This window comes from Ursus arctos, unplaced genomic scaffold (assembly GCF_023065955.2).
Source record: "Ursus arctos isolate Adak ecotype North America unplaced genomic scaffold, UrsArc2.0 scaffold_7, whole genome shotgun sequence".
NCBI lineage: Eukaryota > Metazoa > Chordata > Mammalia > Carnivora > Ursidae > Ursus > Ursus arctos.
The window spans coordinates 51494563-51508560 of NW_026623089.1; the positions used below are offsets into that span (position 1 = coordinate 51494563).

The 13998-nt window shown below is 38.8% G+C and overlaps 1 protein-coding gene across 2 annotated transcripts in view; it reads left to right on the forward strand.

The window, feature by feature from the left end:
• Positions 1-13998, forward strand: part of CFAP70 (cilia and flagella associated protein 70) — a 101696-nt gene that overhangs the window by 55430 nt on the left and 32268 nt on the right. For both annotated transcript variants that reach the window (XM_026504460.4, XM_048219252.2), the window contains exon 17: positions 2037-2162. In XM_026504460.4, the coding sequence (XP_026360245.1) occupies positions 2037-2162 (126 nt within the window). The remainder of the gene's footprint in view (positions 1-2036; positions 2163-13998) is intronic.

Below are 13998 nucleotides of genomic sequence, written 5' to 3' on the forward strand. Positions count from 1 at the left end.
GTATATACAAGTGGGAAAGGATCAAAACAGAGAAGGATGTGACGCTTCTTCCTCAGACTGAAAGGAAAGAGATATAATGGATGCAGTGTGGGGTTCAGAAGTTTCAGTGTGGGGATAATAAGTTGAGGGATTTCTGGCCTAATGATTTCCGTTTCCTCCGTGAAGTAATGTCTTTACTAACAGTGAAGGGAATAATGTTTGAATAAAAAGCCTGAAGAAAGAGAAGAAAATTTAGATAGTGCATCATAGCATTATGGAATATGTTGTCGAACAAGGACAACTACATAGGTTGTGGAGAATATGAAAGGCCTTCAGCTAAGGCTGAATGCCAAAGAATCAGTGGCAGCTCAGGTATTTCTTTGTGTATGCAGTTTTCCTCAGGACCTGTTAGCAGCTCTTGTCTAAGAATGAAGAAGTCAGTAGGATTGTTTTAATTTGGGAGTCTTCAGACCAAGTGCAGGAGAAGGACAAGGATACCTGGGACCTGAGTGTGCTGGTGAGAAAGTAGTATGAGTGGATGGTCATGAGGTCCAGGCTTACGCACTGGGAAAGATAGGCACATTGGAAATGAAGGAAATGAAGTCAGAGACCAGTTTTCAGGGAATTAAGTGACAAAAAGACTGAAGGCTTGTTATGTAGATTCTGGGAGTGGGATGTTAGAGGTAGTGTATTTCTGGTTTGGACAACGAAGTGTGTTGCTGGAGGGATTTGGAGGTCAAGACCATCAAAATTAAAAATAACAAAGAACAGAGGCATTAATCCATGATCAGGAGCTCTCTTTGACCCAACTCAAATTTAGTTTTACTCTCTACATCCTTTAGCAATTCTACTTGTTAATGTCACTGATAATATTTTTACTTCTAATTAAAGAATGTTGGGAGGTCTTCCTTGGCACTAGCTTCCGATCCAGGAGATTACTTATTATTCCAGACCTGCTTTCCTGGATGGGTATATAGTGTATAATATTTTTTGGGTTTTCTCCTACCTTTCTGGCTATTTCTAAAATGTTTCCTTTGTGAGACATGCTTATATATCTCACTAAAAGTACAGAAGCAGCTTTCGAAGCTTTACCCTTAATCTCCTGGTTTGTTTGTTTTGATGTTTGAAGACTAGCTAGTGCTTGCCAACCTTTTTCATGTCGTGGCACCTAAGAATGATAATATTTGTCCTGTACAGTAGAGAAAATGTAGGAAGCTATTTGAGATCAAAGGAGGCTTAGGGATTTTGACTGCCCTGAGGGTTGAGGGAAACAGTTCTGCCCAAATTAATTTTTACTCACTTCTGTGAGCTTAGGTTGTTGGTATTCAGACACCTGAGCTTCTCTTTCACCCTTGACATTTCTCTTTTGAGAAATCATTAGGAAATCATTAGGCCAGAAATCCCTCAACTTATGAACCCCACACTGAAACTTCTGAACCCCACACTGCATCCATTATATCTCTTTCCTTTCAGTCTGAGGAAGAAGCGTCACATCCTTCTCTGTTTTGATCCTTTCCCACTTGTATATACTCTGGGCTTGCCATCAATTATTCTCTCTTTCCTTCTATTTTCAATTTCTCCTGTCTGCTGACTCCTTTTCCCAAACCTCTGGACATGGGAAAGGCATCCCCAGCTTAAAAAGAAAATCTCTATAATTTCTAGCTACTACTTTTCCCCTCCTTCCTTTCATCTTCTAACTTCTTGAATTTATATTCACCTACTTCCCTAATCACTCATTTACTCCACAATTCATTATAATTTGAATCCACTCCATTAGCTCACTGATATTGCTATGTAAAAGTTAATAACCTCCCTATTTTCAGATTCAATGAAAACTTTTCAAATTTTGTTTTCTTTTTCCCCAGTTTTATTGAGACATAATTGACATACATCACTGTGTAAGTTTAAGGCATACAGCATAATGGTTTGATAGACATATATTGTAAAACCCCAGTATCATTTTCAACCTCATAACTGGGGTCTCACATTTAGTTTATTCTTATAAGAATTTCTATTTGTAATTGCTTTGTTTTGTTTAACATCTTGATGTTGACAAGACCATGCCAGATGATTTCCAAGGCGCTGTTTCAACCATTTACACAAGCAATGAACAGCTTCGACTCTTTGCATTTGAAGCGGAAGTCAATGAGAACTTTGAAATGGCAGCCGTGTATTATGAAGAGGTAATTAAATGTCTTCCCAATAGTAGTTGTTACTGTTATTTGTATAATATGGGTATAATGAATAGTTTTTAATTATTTGAGACCCAACAGGACTGATGAAAGGATAGACACATAAATCAATAAAAGAGTCTAAAAATAGGTCCACACAAATAAGACCATTATATTTTTGACAGAGGTGTAACGGAAATTGAATAGAGAAAAGAGTCTTTTCAAAAAAAATGGTATTAGAACCATTGGTCATCCATATGCAAAAAAATGAACTTTGACCTAAACCTCAAACATATAAAAAATCAACTTAAGGGACACCTGGGTGGCTCAGTTGGTTGAGCATCCAACTGTTGATCTTGATCAGGTCTTGATCTCAGGGTTGTGAATTCAACCCATGCTGGGCTCCAGGCTGGGTGTGGAACCTACTTAAAAAAAAATCAACTTGAAATGAACCATGGTTCTGAATGTAAAACATAAAACTATAAAAATTTTAGAAGAAAAAAAAGAAGAAAGTCTTCATGACCTGGAGTTTAGGTAAAGAGTTCTTGGACATGACACAAAAGCATGATCCATAAAAGAAAAATAGGATAAATGGAACTTCATCAAAATTAAAATTTTGTGCTCTGTAAAAGATACTATTAACAAAAAGAAAAGAAAAGGTAGAGACTAGGAAAAAATATCTGCAAAGCGTATATCTGACAGAAGATTTGTATCCAGAATATTAAGAACTCCCAAAATTCAACAATAGAAAAACAACTAAATAAAAATTGGTGAAAAATTTGAACAGGTATTTCACTAAAGAGGACATAAATATGATAAATAAGAACATGAAAAGATGTTCAACATCATTAGCCATTAGGGAATGCAAATTCAAACCACAATAAGGTGCCACTGCAATTTATTAGAATAACTAAAATGAGACTTCCGGTTAAGATGGCGGAGGAGTAGGAGACACCGTTTTCAGCCGGTCCTCCGAGTCGAGCTGGATAGGTACCAGACCAGCCTAAACAACCACGGAACCAGCCTGAGACGCAGGAAGACGCATCTGGATCTCTACAAATGAACATCTCCAGCGCTGAGTATTGAGGTACGAAGCGGGGAGCCATGAAACCGCGCACAGATATCGGAAGATAAATGGAACGGGGAGGGAGCCGCCGCATTCGGGCGCCGGGAAGCGGTAGCCACTTGCACAGGGGAGCGGGCGGGCTCGTGGTCGGCACCCGCAAAACAGCAGACTGAGACCGTGAGCCGGGAGCGCGGTCACCAGGCATCTCGCGGAACCCCGGAATCCCGGTGCGCTCACTGGATCCAGACTGAGACCGGGAGATCCGGGAGCGCGCGGGGCGGCTGGCGGCTGGCGGCGTTAGAAACACAAAGGACAGAGACGCGCCGGCCCTGGAAGTGAGGGCTGGGATGCCGGGTGTGGGGCGCACATCCAGGGACACTGCAGGGTTGAGCAGCACCAACAGAAACGGAGTTAAAGTGGCCAGAACATTAGTAGAGAACAGGCCGCAATCCCTCTGTTCTGTGACAGAGGCTGAAATTCGGCCGCTGCTGCTCTGACCCTCAGAAGAGGCACAGCAAACCGCCAGGGAAAGCCGCCAGAGAACAAAAGCCTGGAAATACCGGCTCAGGGAGTGCCCATCCCCATCCCCCCTCACAGGGGACGCGGAGACTCTACCCAAACAGGGTTGCCTGAGTATTGATGCGGCAGGCCCCTCCCCCAGAACACAGAAGGCAGGCTGAAAAATCAAGAAGCCCACAACCCCGGCGCCTGGGTGGCGCAGTCATTGAGCGCCTGTCTTCGGCTTAGGGCGTGATCCCGGCGTTCCGGAAAGGAGTCCCTCATCGGGCTCCTCCGCTGGGAGCCTGCTTCTTCCTCTCCCACTCCCCTGCCTGTGTTCCCTCTCTCGCTGGTTGGCTGCCACATAAATAAATAAATAAATAAAATCTTTAAAGAAGAAGCCCACATCCCTAAGATCCCTATAAAACAAGGGGCACGGCCTGGGACCCAGTCAATAATTTGGGCTCTGGACAGCCCCGCAACCTCTCCTCATCAGAATGACAAGAAGGAGAAGCCCCCCCCCCCCCAGCAAAGAAAAGACAGTGAGTCTGTGGCCTCTGCCACAGAAATAACGGATATGGATGTAACCAAAGTATCAGAAATGGAATTCAGAGTAACGATGGTCAAAATGATGAGTAGAATTGAAAAAACTATTAACGAAAAGGTTACTGAGAATATAGAATCCCTAAGGACAGAAATGAGAGCGAATCTGACAGAAATTAAAAATTCTATGAGCCAAATGCAGGCAAAACTAGAGGCTCTGACGGCCAGGGTCACAGAAGCAGAGGAACGGGTTAGTGAATTGGAGGATGGGTTAATAGAGGAAAAAACGAAAATAGAAGCTGCTCTTAAAAAAATCCAAGCCCACGAATGTAGGTTACGGGAGATTACTGACTCAATGAAACGATCCAATGTTAGAATCATCGGCATCCCCGAGGGGGTGGAGAAAAACAGAGGTCTAGAAGAGATATTTGAACAAATTGTAGCTGAAAACTTCCCTAATCTAGCGAGGGAAATAAACATTCGTGTCCAAGAGGCAGAGAGGACCCCTCCCAAGCTCAACCACGACAAACCTACGCCACGTCACGTCATAGTGCAATCCGCAAATATTAGATCCAAGGATACAGTATTGAAAGCGGCCAGGGCAAAGAAATTTCTCACGTACCAAGGCAAAGGCATCAGAATTATGTCAGACCTGTCTACACAGACCTGGAATGAGAGAAAGGGTTGGGGGAGCATATTTAAAGCTCTTTCAGAGAAAAACATGCAGCCAAGGATCCTTTATCCAGCAAGGCTGTCATTCAGAATTGATGGCAAAATAAAGACATTTCAGAATCGCCAGTCACTAACCAATTTTGTAACCACGAAACCAGCCCTACAGAAGATATTACGGGGGGTTCTATAAAAGTAAAAAGGCCCAAGAGTGATACAGAACAGAAAGTCACAGCCAATACAAACAAAGACTTTACTGGCAACATGGCATCATTAAAATCATATCTCTCAGTACTCAGTCTTAATGTTAATGGCTTAAATTCTCCCGTAAAACGCCACAGGGCTGCAGATTGGATAAAAAGAAATGACCCATCCATTTGCTGTCTACAAGAGACTCATTTCGAACCCAAAGATGCATTCAGACTGAGAGTAAGGGGATGGAGTACCATCTTTCATGCAAATGGACCTCAAAAGAAAGCTGGGGTAGCAATTCTCATATCAGATAAATTGGATTTTAAACTACAGACTATAGTTAGAGGTGCAGAAGGGCACTATATTATTCTTAAAGGAAGTATTCAACAAGTGGATACGACAATTATAAATATATATGCCCCCAACAGGGGAGCAGCAAGATACACAAGCCAACTCTTAAACAGAATAAAGAGACATATAAATAAAAATACATTAATAGTAGGGGACCTCAACACTCCACTATCAGAAATAGACAGAACACCCTGGCAAAAACTAAGCAAAGAATCAAAGGCTTTGAATGCCATACTCGACAAGTTGGACCTCATAGATATATATAGAACACTACACCCCAGAACCAAAGAATACTCATTCTATTCTAATGCCCATGGAACACTCTCAAGAATAGACTATGTTCTGGGACACAAAACAGGTCTCAACCGATACCAAAAGATTGAAATTATCCCCTGCATATTCTCAGACCACAACGCTCTGAAATTGGAGCTCAACCACAAGGAAAAATTTGGAAGAAATTCAAACACTTGGAGACTAAGAACCATCCTGCTCAGGAATGACTCAATAAACCAGGAAATCAAAAATCAAATTAAACAATTTATGGAGACCAATGAGAATGAAAATACAACAGTCCAAAACCTATGGGATACTGCAAAGGCAGTCCTAAGGGGGAAATACATAGCCATCCAAGCCTCACTCAAAAGAATAGAAAAATCTAAAATGCAGTTTTTATATTCTCACCTCAAGAAGCTGGAACAGCAACAGAGGGACAGGCCTAATCCACGCACGAGGAAGCAGTTGACCAAGATTAGAGCTGAAATCAATCAAGCAGAAACCAGAAGTACAGTAGAGCAGATCAACAGGACTAGAAGCTGGTTCTTTGAGAGAATCAATAAAATTGACAGACCCCTGGCAAGACTTATCCAAAAGACAAGAGAAAGGACCCAGATTATTAAAATTATGAATGAAAAAGGAGAGGTCACGATGAACACCATTGAAATTGGAAGGATTATTAGAAATTTTTATCAACAGCTATATGCCAATAAACTAAGCAATCTGGAAGAGATGGAATCCTTCCTGGAAACCTATAAACTACCAAGATTGAAACTGGAAGAAATTGATTTCTTAAACAGGCCAATAAATTATGAAGAAATTGAGTCAGTGATAAACAACCTTCCAAATAACAAAACTCCAGGCCCGGACAGTTTTCCTGGGGAATTCTACCAAACATTCAAAGAAGAAATAATACCTATTCTCCTAAAGCTATTTCAAAAAATAGAAACAGAAGGAAAGCTACCAAACTCATTCTATGAGGCCAATATTACCTTGATCCCCAAACCAGGCAAAGACCCCCTCAAAAAGGAGAATTACAGACCGATCTCCCTAATGAATATGGACGCCAAAATCCTCAACAAGATACTTGCTAATAGAATCCAACAGTACATTAAAAGGATTATCCATCACGATCAAGTGGGATTCATACCTGGGATGCAAGCGTGGTTCAATATTCGCAAATCAATCAGCGTGATATATCATATCAACAAGAAAAGACTCAGGAACCATATGATCTTCTCAATCTATGCCGAAAAAGCATTTGACAAAATAAAGCATCCTTTCCTGATTAAAACCCTTCAGAGTGTAGGAATAGAAGGTACATTTCTCAATCTCATAAAAGCCATCTATGAAAAGCCTACTGCAAATATTATTCTCAATGGGGAAAAGCTGGAAGCCTTTCCCTTAAGATCAGGAACTCGACAAGGATGCCCACTCTCGCCACTATTATTCAACATAGTACTAGAAGTCCTTGCAACAGCAATCAGACGACAAAAAGGGATCAAAGGTATTCAAATCGGCAAAGAAGAAGTCAAAATGTCTCTCTTCGCAGATGACATGATACTCTATATGGAAAACCCAAAAGAAGCCACTCCCAAACTATTAGAAGTTATAGAGCAATTCAGTAACGTGGCGGGATACAAAATCAATGCTCAGAAATCAGTTGCATTTCTATACACGAATAATGAGACCGAAGAAAGAGAAATTAGGGAATCCATCCCATTTACAATAGCACCAAAAACCATACGTTACCTTGGAATTAACTTAACCAGAGACGTAAAGGACCTATATTCTAGAAACTATAAATCACTCTTGAAAGACATTGAGGAAGACATAAAGAGATGGAAAGATATTCCATGCTCATGGATCGGAAGAATTAACATAGTTAAAATGTCCATGCTACCCAGAGCAATCTACACTTTCAATGCTATCCCGATCAAAATACCGAGGACATTTTTCAAAGAACTGGAACAAATAGTCCTTAAATTTGTATGGAAACAGAAAAGGCCCCGAATCTCCAAGGAACTGTTGAAAAGGAAAAACAAAGCTGGGGGCATCACAATGCCGGATTTCGAGCTGTACTACAAAGCTGTGATCACCAAGACAGCATGGTACTGGCACAAAAACAGACACATAGACCAATGGAACAGAATAGAGAGCCCAGAAATGGACCCTCGGCTCTTTGGGCAACTAATATTTGATAAAGCAGGAAAAAACATCCGGTGGGAAAAAGACAGTCTGTTCAATAAATGGTGCTGGGAAAATTGTAGCTACATGCAAAAGAATGAAACTTGACCACTCTCTCACACCATACACAAAAATAAACTCCAAATGGATGAAAGATGTGAGACAGGAATCCATCAAAATTCTAGAGGAGAACATAGGCAGCAACCTCTACGACATCGGCCAAAGCAACCTTTTTCATGACACATCCCCAAAGGCAAGAGAAACAAAAGATAAAATGAATTTATGGGACTTCATCAAGATTAAAAGTTTCTGCACAGCCAAGGAAACAGTCAGAAAAACTAAGAGGCAGCCCACAGAATGGGAGAATATATTTGCAAATGACACTACAGATAAAGGACTGGTATCCAAGATCTACAAAGAACTTCTCAAACTCAATACACGAGAAACAAATAAACAAATCAAAAAATGGGCAGAAGATATGAACAGACACTTTTCCAATGAAGACATACAAATGGCTAACAGACACATGAAAAAATGTTCAAAATCATTAGCCATCAAGGAAATTCAAATCAAAACCACACTGAGATACCACCTTACGCCAGTTAGAATGGCAAAAATTGACAAGGCAAGAAACAATTGTTGGAGAGGATGTGGAGAAAGGGGATCCCTCCTACATTGTTGGTGGGAATGCAAGTTGGTACAGCTACTCTGGAAAACAGTGTGGAGGTCCCTTAAAAAGTTAAAAATTGAGCTACCCTATGACCCAGCCATTGCACTACTGGGTGTTTACCCCAAAGATACAGATGTAGTGAAGAGAAGGGCCATATGCACCCCAATGTTCATAGCAGCAATGTCCACAATAGCTAAATCATGGAAGGAGCCGAGATGCCCTTCAACAGATGACTGGATTAAGAAGTTGTGGTCCATATATACAATGGAATATTACTCAGCTATCAGAAAGAATGAGTTCTCAACATTTGCTACAACATGGACGGCACTGGAGGAGGTAATGCTAAGTGAAATAAGTCAAGCAGAGAAAGACAACTATCATATGATTTCTCTCATCTATGGAACATGAGAACTAGGATGATCGGTAGGGGAAGAAAGGGATAAAGAAAGGGGGTGTAATCAGAAGGGGGAATGAAACATGAGAGACTATGGACTATGAGAAACAAACTGAGGGCCTCAGAGGGGAGGGGTATGGGGGAATGGGATAGGCTGGTGATGGGTAGTAAGGAGGGCACGTATTGCATGGTGCACTGGGTGTTATACACAACTAATGAATCATCGAGCCTTACATCGGAAACCGGGGATGTACTGTATGGTGACTAACATAATATAATAAAAAATAAAAAAAAAAGTTAAGATGGTAAATTTTATGTTCTGTGTTTTTGAGCACAATAAAAAAATAATAAACAGATATGAGCTCCGGGAAAAAAAAAGAATAACTAAAATGAAAAATGATGACAATATGAGGTGCTGGTGAGGATACAAAGCAACTGGAACCCTCATACTTTGTTGGAGGAAATGAATGATAAAGGAACTCTGGAAAATAGTTTGGCAGTTCCTTACACATTTACCGTATGACCTTCCTGGGTATTTACCTTTAAGAAATATAATCTTATATACATGAATTCTTATAGCAACTTTATTCATAATTGCTCAAACCAGAAACAACTCAAATGTTCTTTAAAGGGTGAATAAATGAACAAGCTATGGTTTATCCATATAATGAAATACTATTCAGCAAGAAAAGAAATGAGCTACTAATACAACTTGGATGAATCTCAAAGGCATTATAGTGAGTGAAAGAAGCCACTGTCAAAAGCTTATGTACCGTATAATGTCATTTTATGACATTCTATTTTAATTAAAGTTTAGTTGAATATAATATCATATTGTATTAGTTTCATGTGTACAACATAGTGATTTGACAATTATATACATTATGAAATGCTTACCACAATAAGCATACTTAGTATCTGTCACCATACAAGTTATTACAATATTATTGACTATATTCCCTATGCTATACTTCTCAATCCTGTGACTTATTTATTTTAAAACTGGCAGTTTGTACGTCTTAATCCCCTTCACCTATTTTGCCCATCCTTCCACTCCTCCCTCTGGCAACTACCAGTTTTCTATATTTATAAGTCCATTTCTGGGTTGGTTTTGTTGTTGTTGTTGTTTATTTGTTTTGTTTTTTAGTTTCCACATATAAATGGAGTCATATGGTATTCATCTGTTTCTGTCTGACTTATTTCACTTAGTGTATTACCTTCAGGTCCATCCATGTTGTTGTAAATGGCAAGATATCATTCTTTTTATGGTTGAATAATATTCTATTGCATATGTATACCACAGTTTCTTTATATCCTTCATCTATCAGTGGATACTTAGGTTGCTTCTGTATCTTGGCTATTGTAAATGATGGTTCAATAAACATGGTGGTGCATATCTTTTCAAATTACTGTTTTGGTTTTCTTTGAGTAAATGTCCAGAAGTGGAATTACTGGGTAGTATGGTATTTCTATTTTTAATTTTCTGAGGAAACTCCATACTGTTTTCCATAGCGACTGCACCAGTTTACATTCCCACCAACAATGGACAAGGGTTCCTTTTTCTCTACATCCTAACCAGCACTTGTTATTTCTCATCTTTTGGTACTAGCCATTCTGACTGGTGTGAAGTGGTATCTCATTGTGGTTTTGATTTACTTTCCCCTGATAATTAGTGATGTTGAGCATATATTCACGTGTCTGCTGGACACCTGTATGTCTTTTTTCAAAAAATGTCTATTCAGGTCCTCTGTCCATTGATTTTAAATATTTTATTTTATTTATTTGAGAGAGAGAGAAAGAGTGAGAGAGAGTACAAGCAGGGGGAGGGGAGCAGAGGGAGAAGGAGAAGCAGGCTCTCTGCTCTGCAGATCTCAGGACTCCGGTATAATGACCCGAGCAGAAGGCAGATGTTTAACCAACTGAACCACCCAGGCACCCCTCTCTGTCCATTTTCAATTGTATTATTTGGTTTTTTGGTGTTGAGTTGTGTGGGGGTGGAGGAATGGGCAAAATAGGTGAAGGGGATGAAGAGGTACAAGCTTACAGTTATAAAATAAATAAATTACAAGATAAATAAATATGAGAAGTACAGCCTAGGGAATATATAATAATTTTGTATGGTGACAGATGGTAACTACACTTGATGAGTAGTTTTGTGATTTTGTGATCCATATAGTTGTCAAATTACTATGTTGTACATCTGAAACAAATACAATATTGTATGTCAACTATATGTCAATAAAAAAATAAATATAAAGTGTACAGTGGTATTTAGTTTACTTATAGAATTGTGTAACCATCACCTCAATCTAATTTTTACCAAAAAAAAGTTTTTAAAATATTTTATTTGTTCATTTGAGAGAGAGAGAGAGCGCAAGCATGAGCAGGGGGGGATGGGCAGAGGGTGAAGCAGGCTCCCCGCTGAGCGGGGACCCTGTCAGGGCTCAATCCCAGGACCCTGGGATCATGACCGAGCTAAGGCAGACACTTAAATGACTGAACCACCCAGGCGCCCTTACAAAAATTTTTAATAGTCTCTATACCCAACATGGGGCTTGAACTCATGACCCCAAGATCAAGAATCACATGCTCCTCAACTGAGCCAGCCAGTGCCCCTAATTTTTGATAGACTTTTCAAAGAGCAGTTTTAGGTTCATAGTAATACTATAATCTAATTTTAGAGCATTTGCACTACCCCAAAAAGAAACCTTGTACCCATTAGCAATCACTTCTTATTCCTCTTTACTGCTAGCCCAAGGCAACCATTAATTTACTTTATATATAGGTTTGCCTGTTGTAGACAGTTTATATAAATGCAATCATACATATCACAAAGAAAATGAAAACACTAATCTGAAAAGATATATACATCTCTATGTTTACTGCAACATTATTTATAATAGCCAAGTTATAAAGCAACCCAAGTGTACACCGGTAGCTGAGTAAAGAAAATGTGGTATATATATATTCAGCCATAGAAAAGAATGAGCTTTTGCCATTTGCAACAATATGGATGGACCTAGAGGGTATAATGCTAAATGAAATAAGTCAGACAGAGAAAGACAAGTCCATATGATTCCACTCATGCGTGGAATTTAGGAAACAAAACAGAAGAACAAAGGGGAGAAAAGGGGGAAAAAAAGCTCTTAAATAACGAGGACAAACTGGTGGTTGCCAGAAGGGAGGTGGGTGGGGGGATGGGTGAAATAGATAAAGCAGATGGAGAGTACACTTGATCATGATGAGTACTGAGTACTGGTATAGAATTGTTGAATTATTATATTGTGCACCTAAAATGAATATAACACTGCATGTTAACATACAGCATAAATGTATAACATACATGTATAAATGGAATCATACAATATGTGGTCTTTTGTGACTACCTTCTTTCACTTAGCATAATGTTTCTAAAAGTCGTTCATGCCATAGCATGTATTAGTATTTTATTCCTTTTAATGGCTTAATAACATTCCATTGTGTAGATACAGCACATTTTGTTTATTTGTTCATTAGGTGTGGGTATTTGACTGATTTCTACTTTTTGCCTATTATGGATAATGCTGTTATGAACATTCGTATATAAAGTGTTTAAGTTTTGTAGGGACCTGTGTTTTTAGTTCTCTTGCGTGTATACTTAGGAGTGGAAGTGCTGGGTTATATGGTAATTCTATGCTTAACTTTTTGAGGAAATGCCAAACTGTTTTCCAAAAGGTTATACTATTTTACATTCCCACCAGCAATAAATGATGGTTTCATTTTTTTTCATATTCTCACTAATTCTTATTATTATACATCTTTTTAAAATTATAACCATTCTAATGGGTGTGAAGGGATATCTCATTGTAATTTTATTTTGAAATTTTCTAATGACTGGTGATTTTGAACATATTTGCACATTTATACTTTTTAAATAAGAAAATATGTTCCAAATTCTAAATTAATTGATAGAGGAATAGTTAGACTACAACAATTTTAAAACATCAGTCCATATAAATATGTTATGTCCTTTTGTGACTAGCTTATTTCACTTTGCATATGTCCTCAAGGTTCATCCATGTTGTAACATGTGTCATCATTTTCTTCCTTTTTAAGGCTGAATAATATTCCACCATATGTATAGACCACATTTTGCTTATCCATTCATCTGTCAGTGGGCACTTGGGTTGCTTGTGCTTTCTAACTGTTATGAATAATGCTTCAATGAACATGGATGTACAAATCTGTCTTTGAAACTCTGCTTTCAATTCTTATGGGTATATATACAGAAGGTTTCTGTATCAATTCTATTTTTAAATTTTGAGGAACCACCATACATTTTACAAAGTGACTGCCTCATTTTACAGTCCTACTGTTTACACATCCTCAACAATTGTTATTTTCTGCTTTGTTGACAGTGGCTCTCCTGATGGGTGGGAGGTGGTATTTCACTGCAGTTTGATTCCCTGATGATTAGTAATGTTGAGCATCTTTTCCCATGCATTTTGACCACTTGTAGATCTTCAGAGAAATGTCTATTTAAGTCCTTTGCCCATTTTTTAGTCAGGTTGTTTAATTTTTTGTTGTTGAGTTTTAGTAGTTCTTTACATATTCTGAATATAAACCTCTTACCAGAGACAGGTATATGATTTGCAAATATCTTCTCCCAGTCTGTGAGTTACCTCTTTACTCTGTTGATAGTGTCTCTTGATGTACAAACGTTTTTTAAAGGTATTTGATGAAGTCCAATTTGTCTATTTTTTCTTTTAACTGTGCTTTTAGTATCATATCCAAGAAATCATTGCCATATCCAGACTCATGAAGCTACTACACTGTGTTTTCTTCTCAAAATGTTACAGTTTTAGGTCTTACATTTAGGGCTTTGATCCATTTTGAGTTATTTTTTGTATATGGCATTAAGTAAGAGTCCAACTTCATTCTTTTACACGCAGATGTGGATATCCAGTTTTCCTGGCACCATTTGCTGAAGACTGTCCTTACATATTGAATGTCTTGGCCTCTTTGT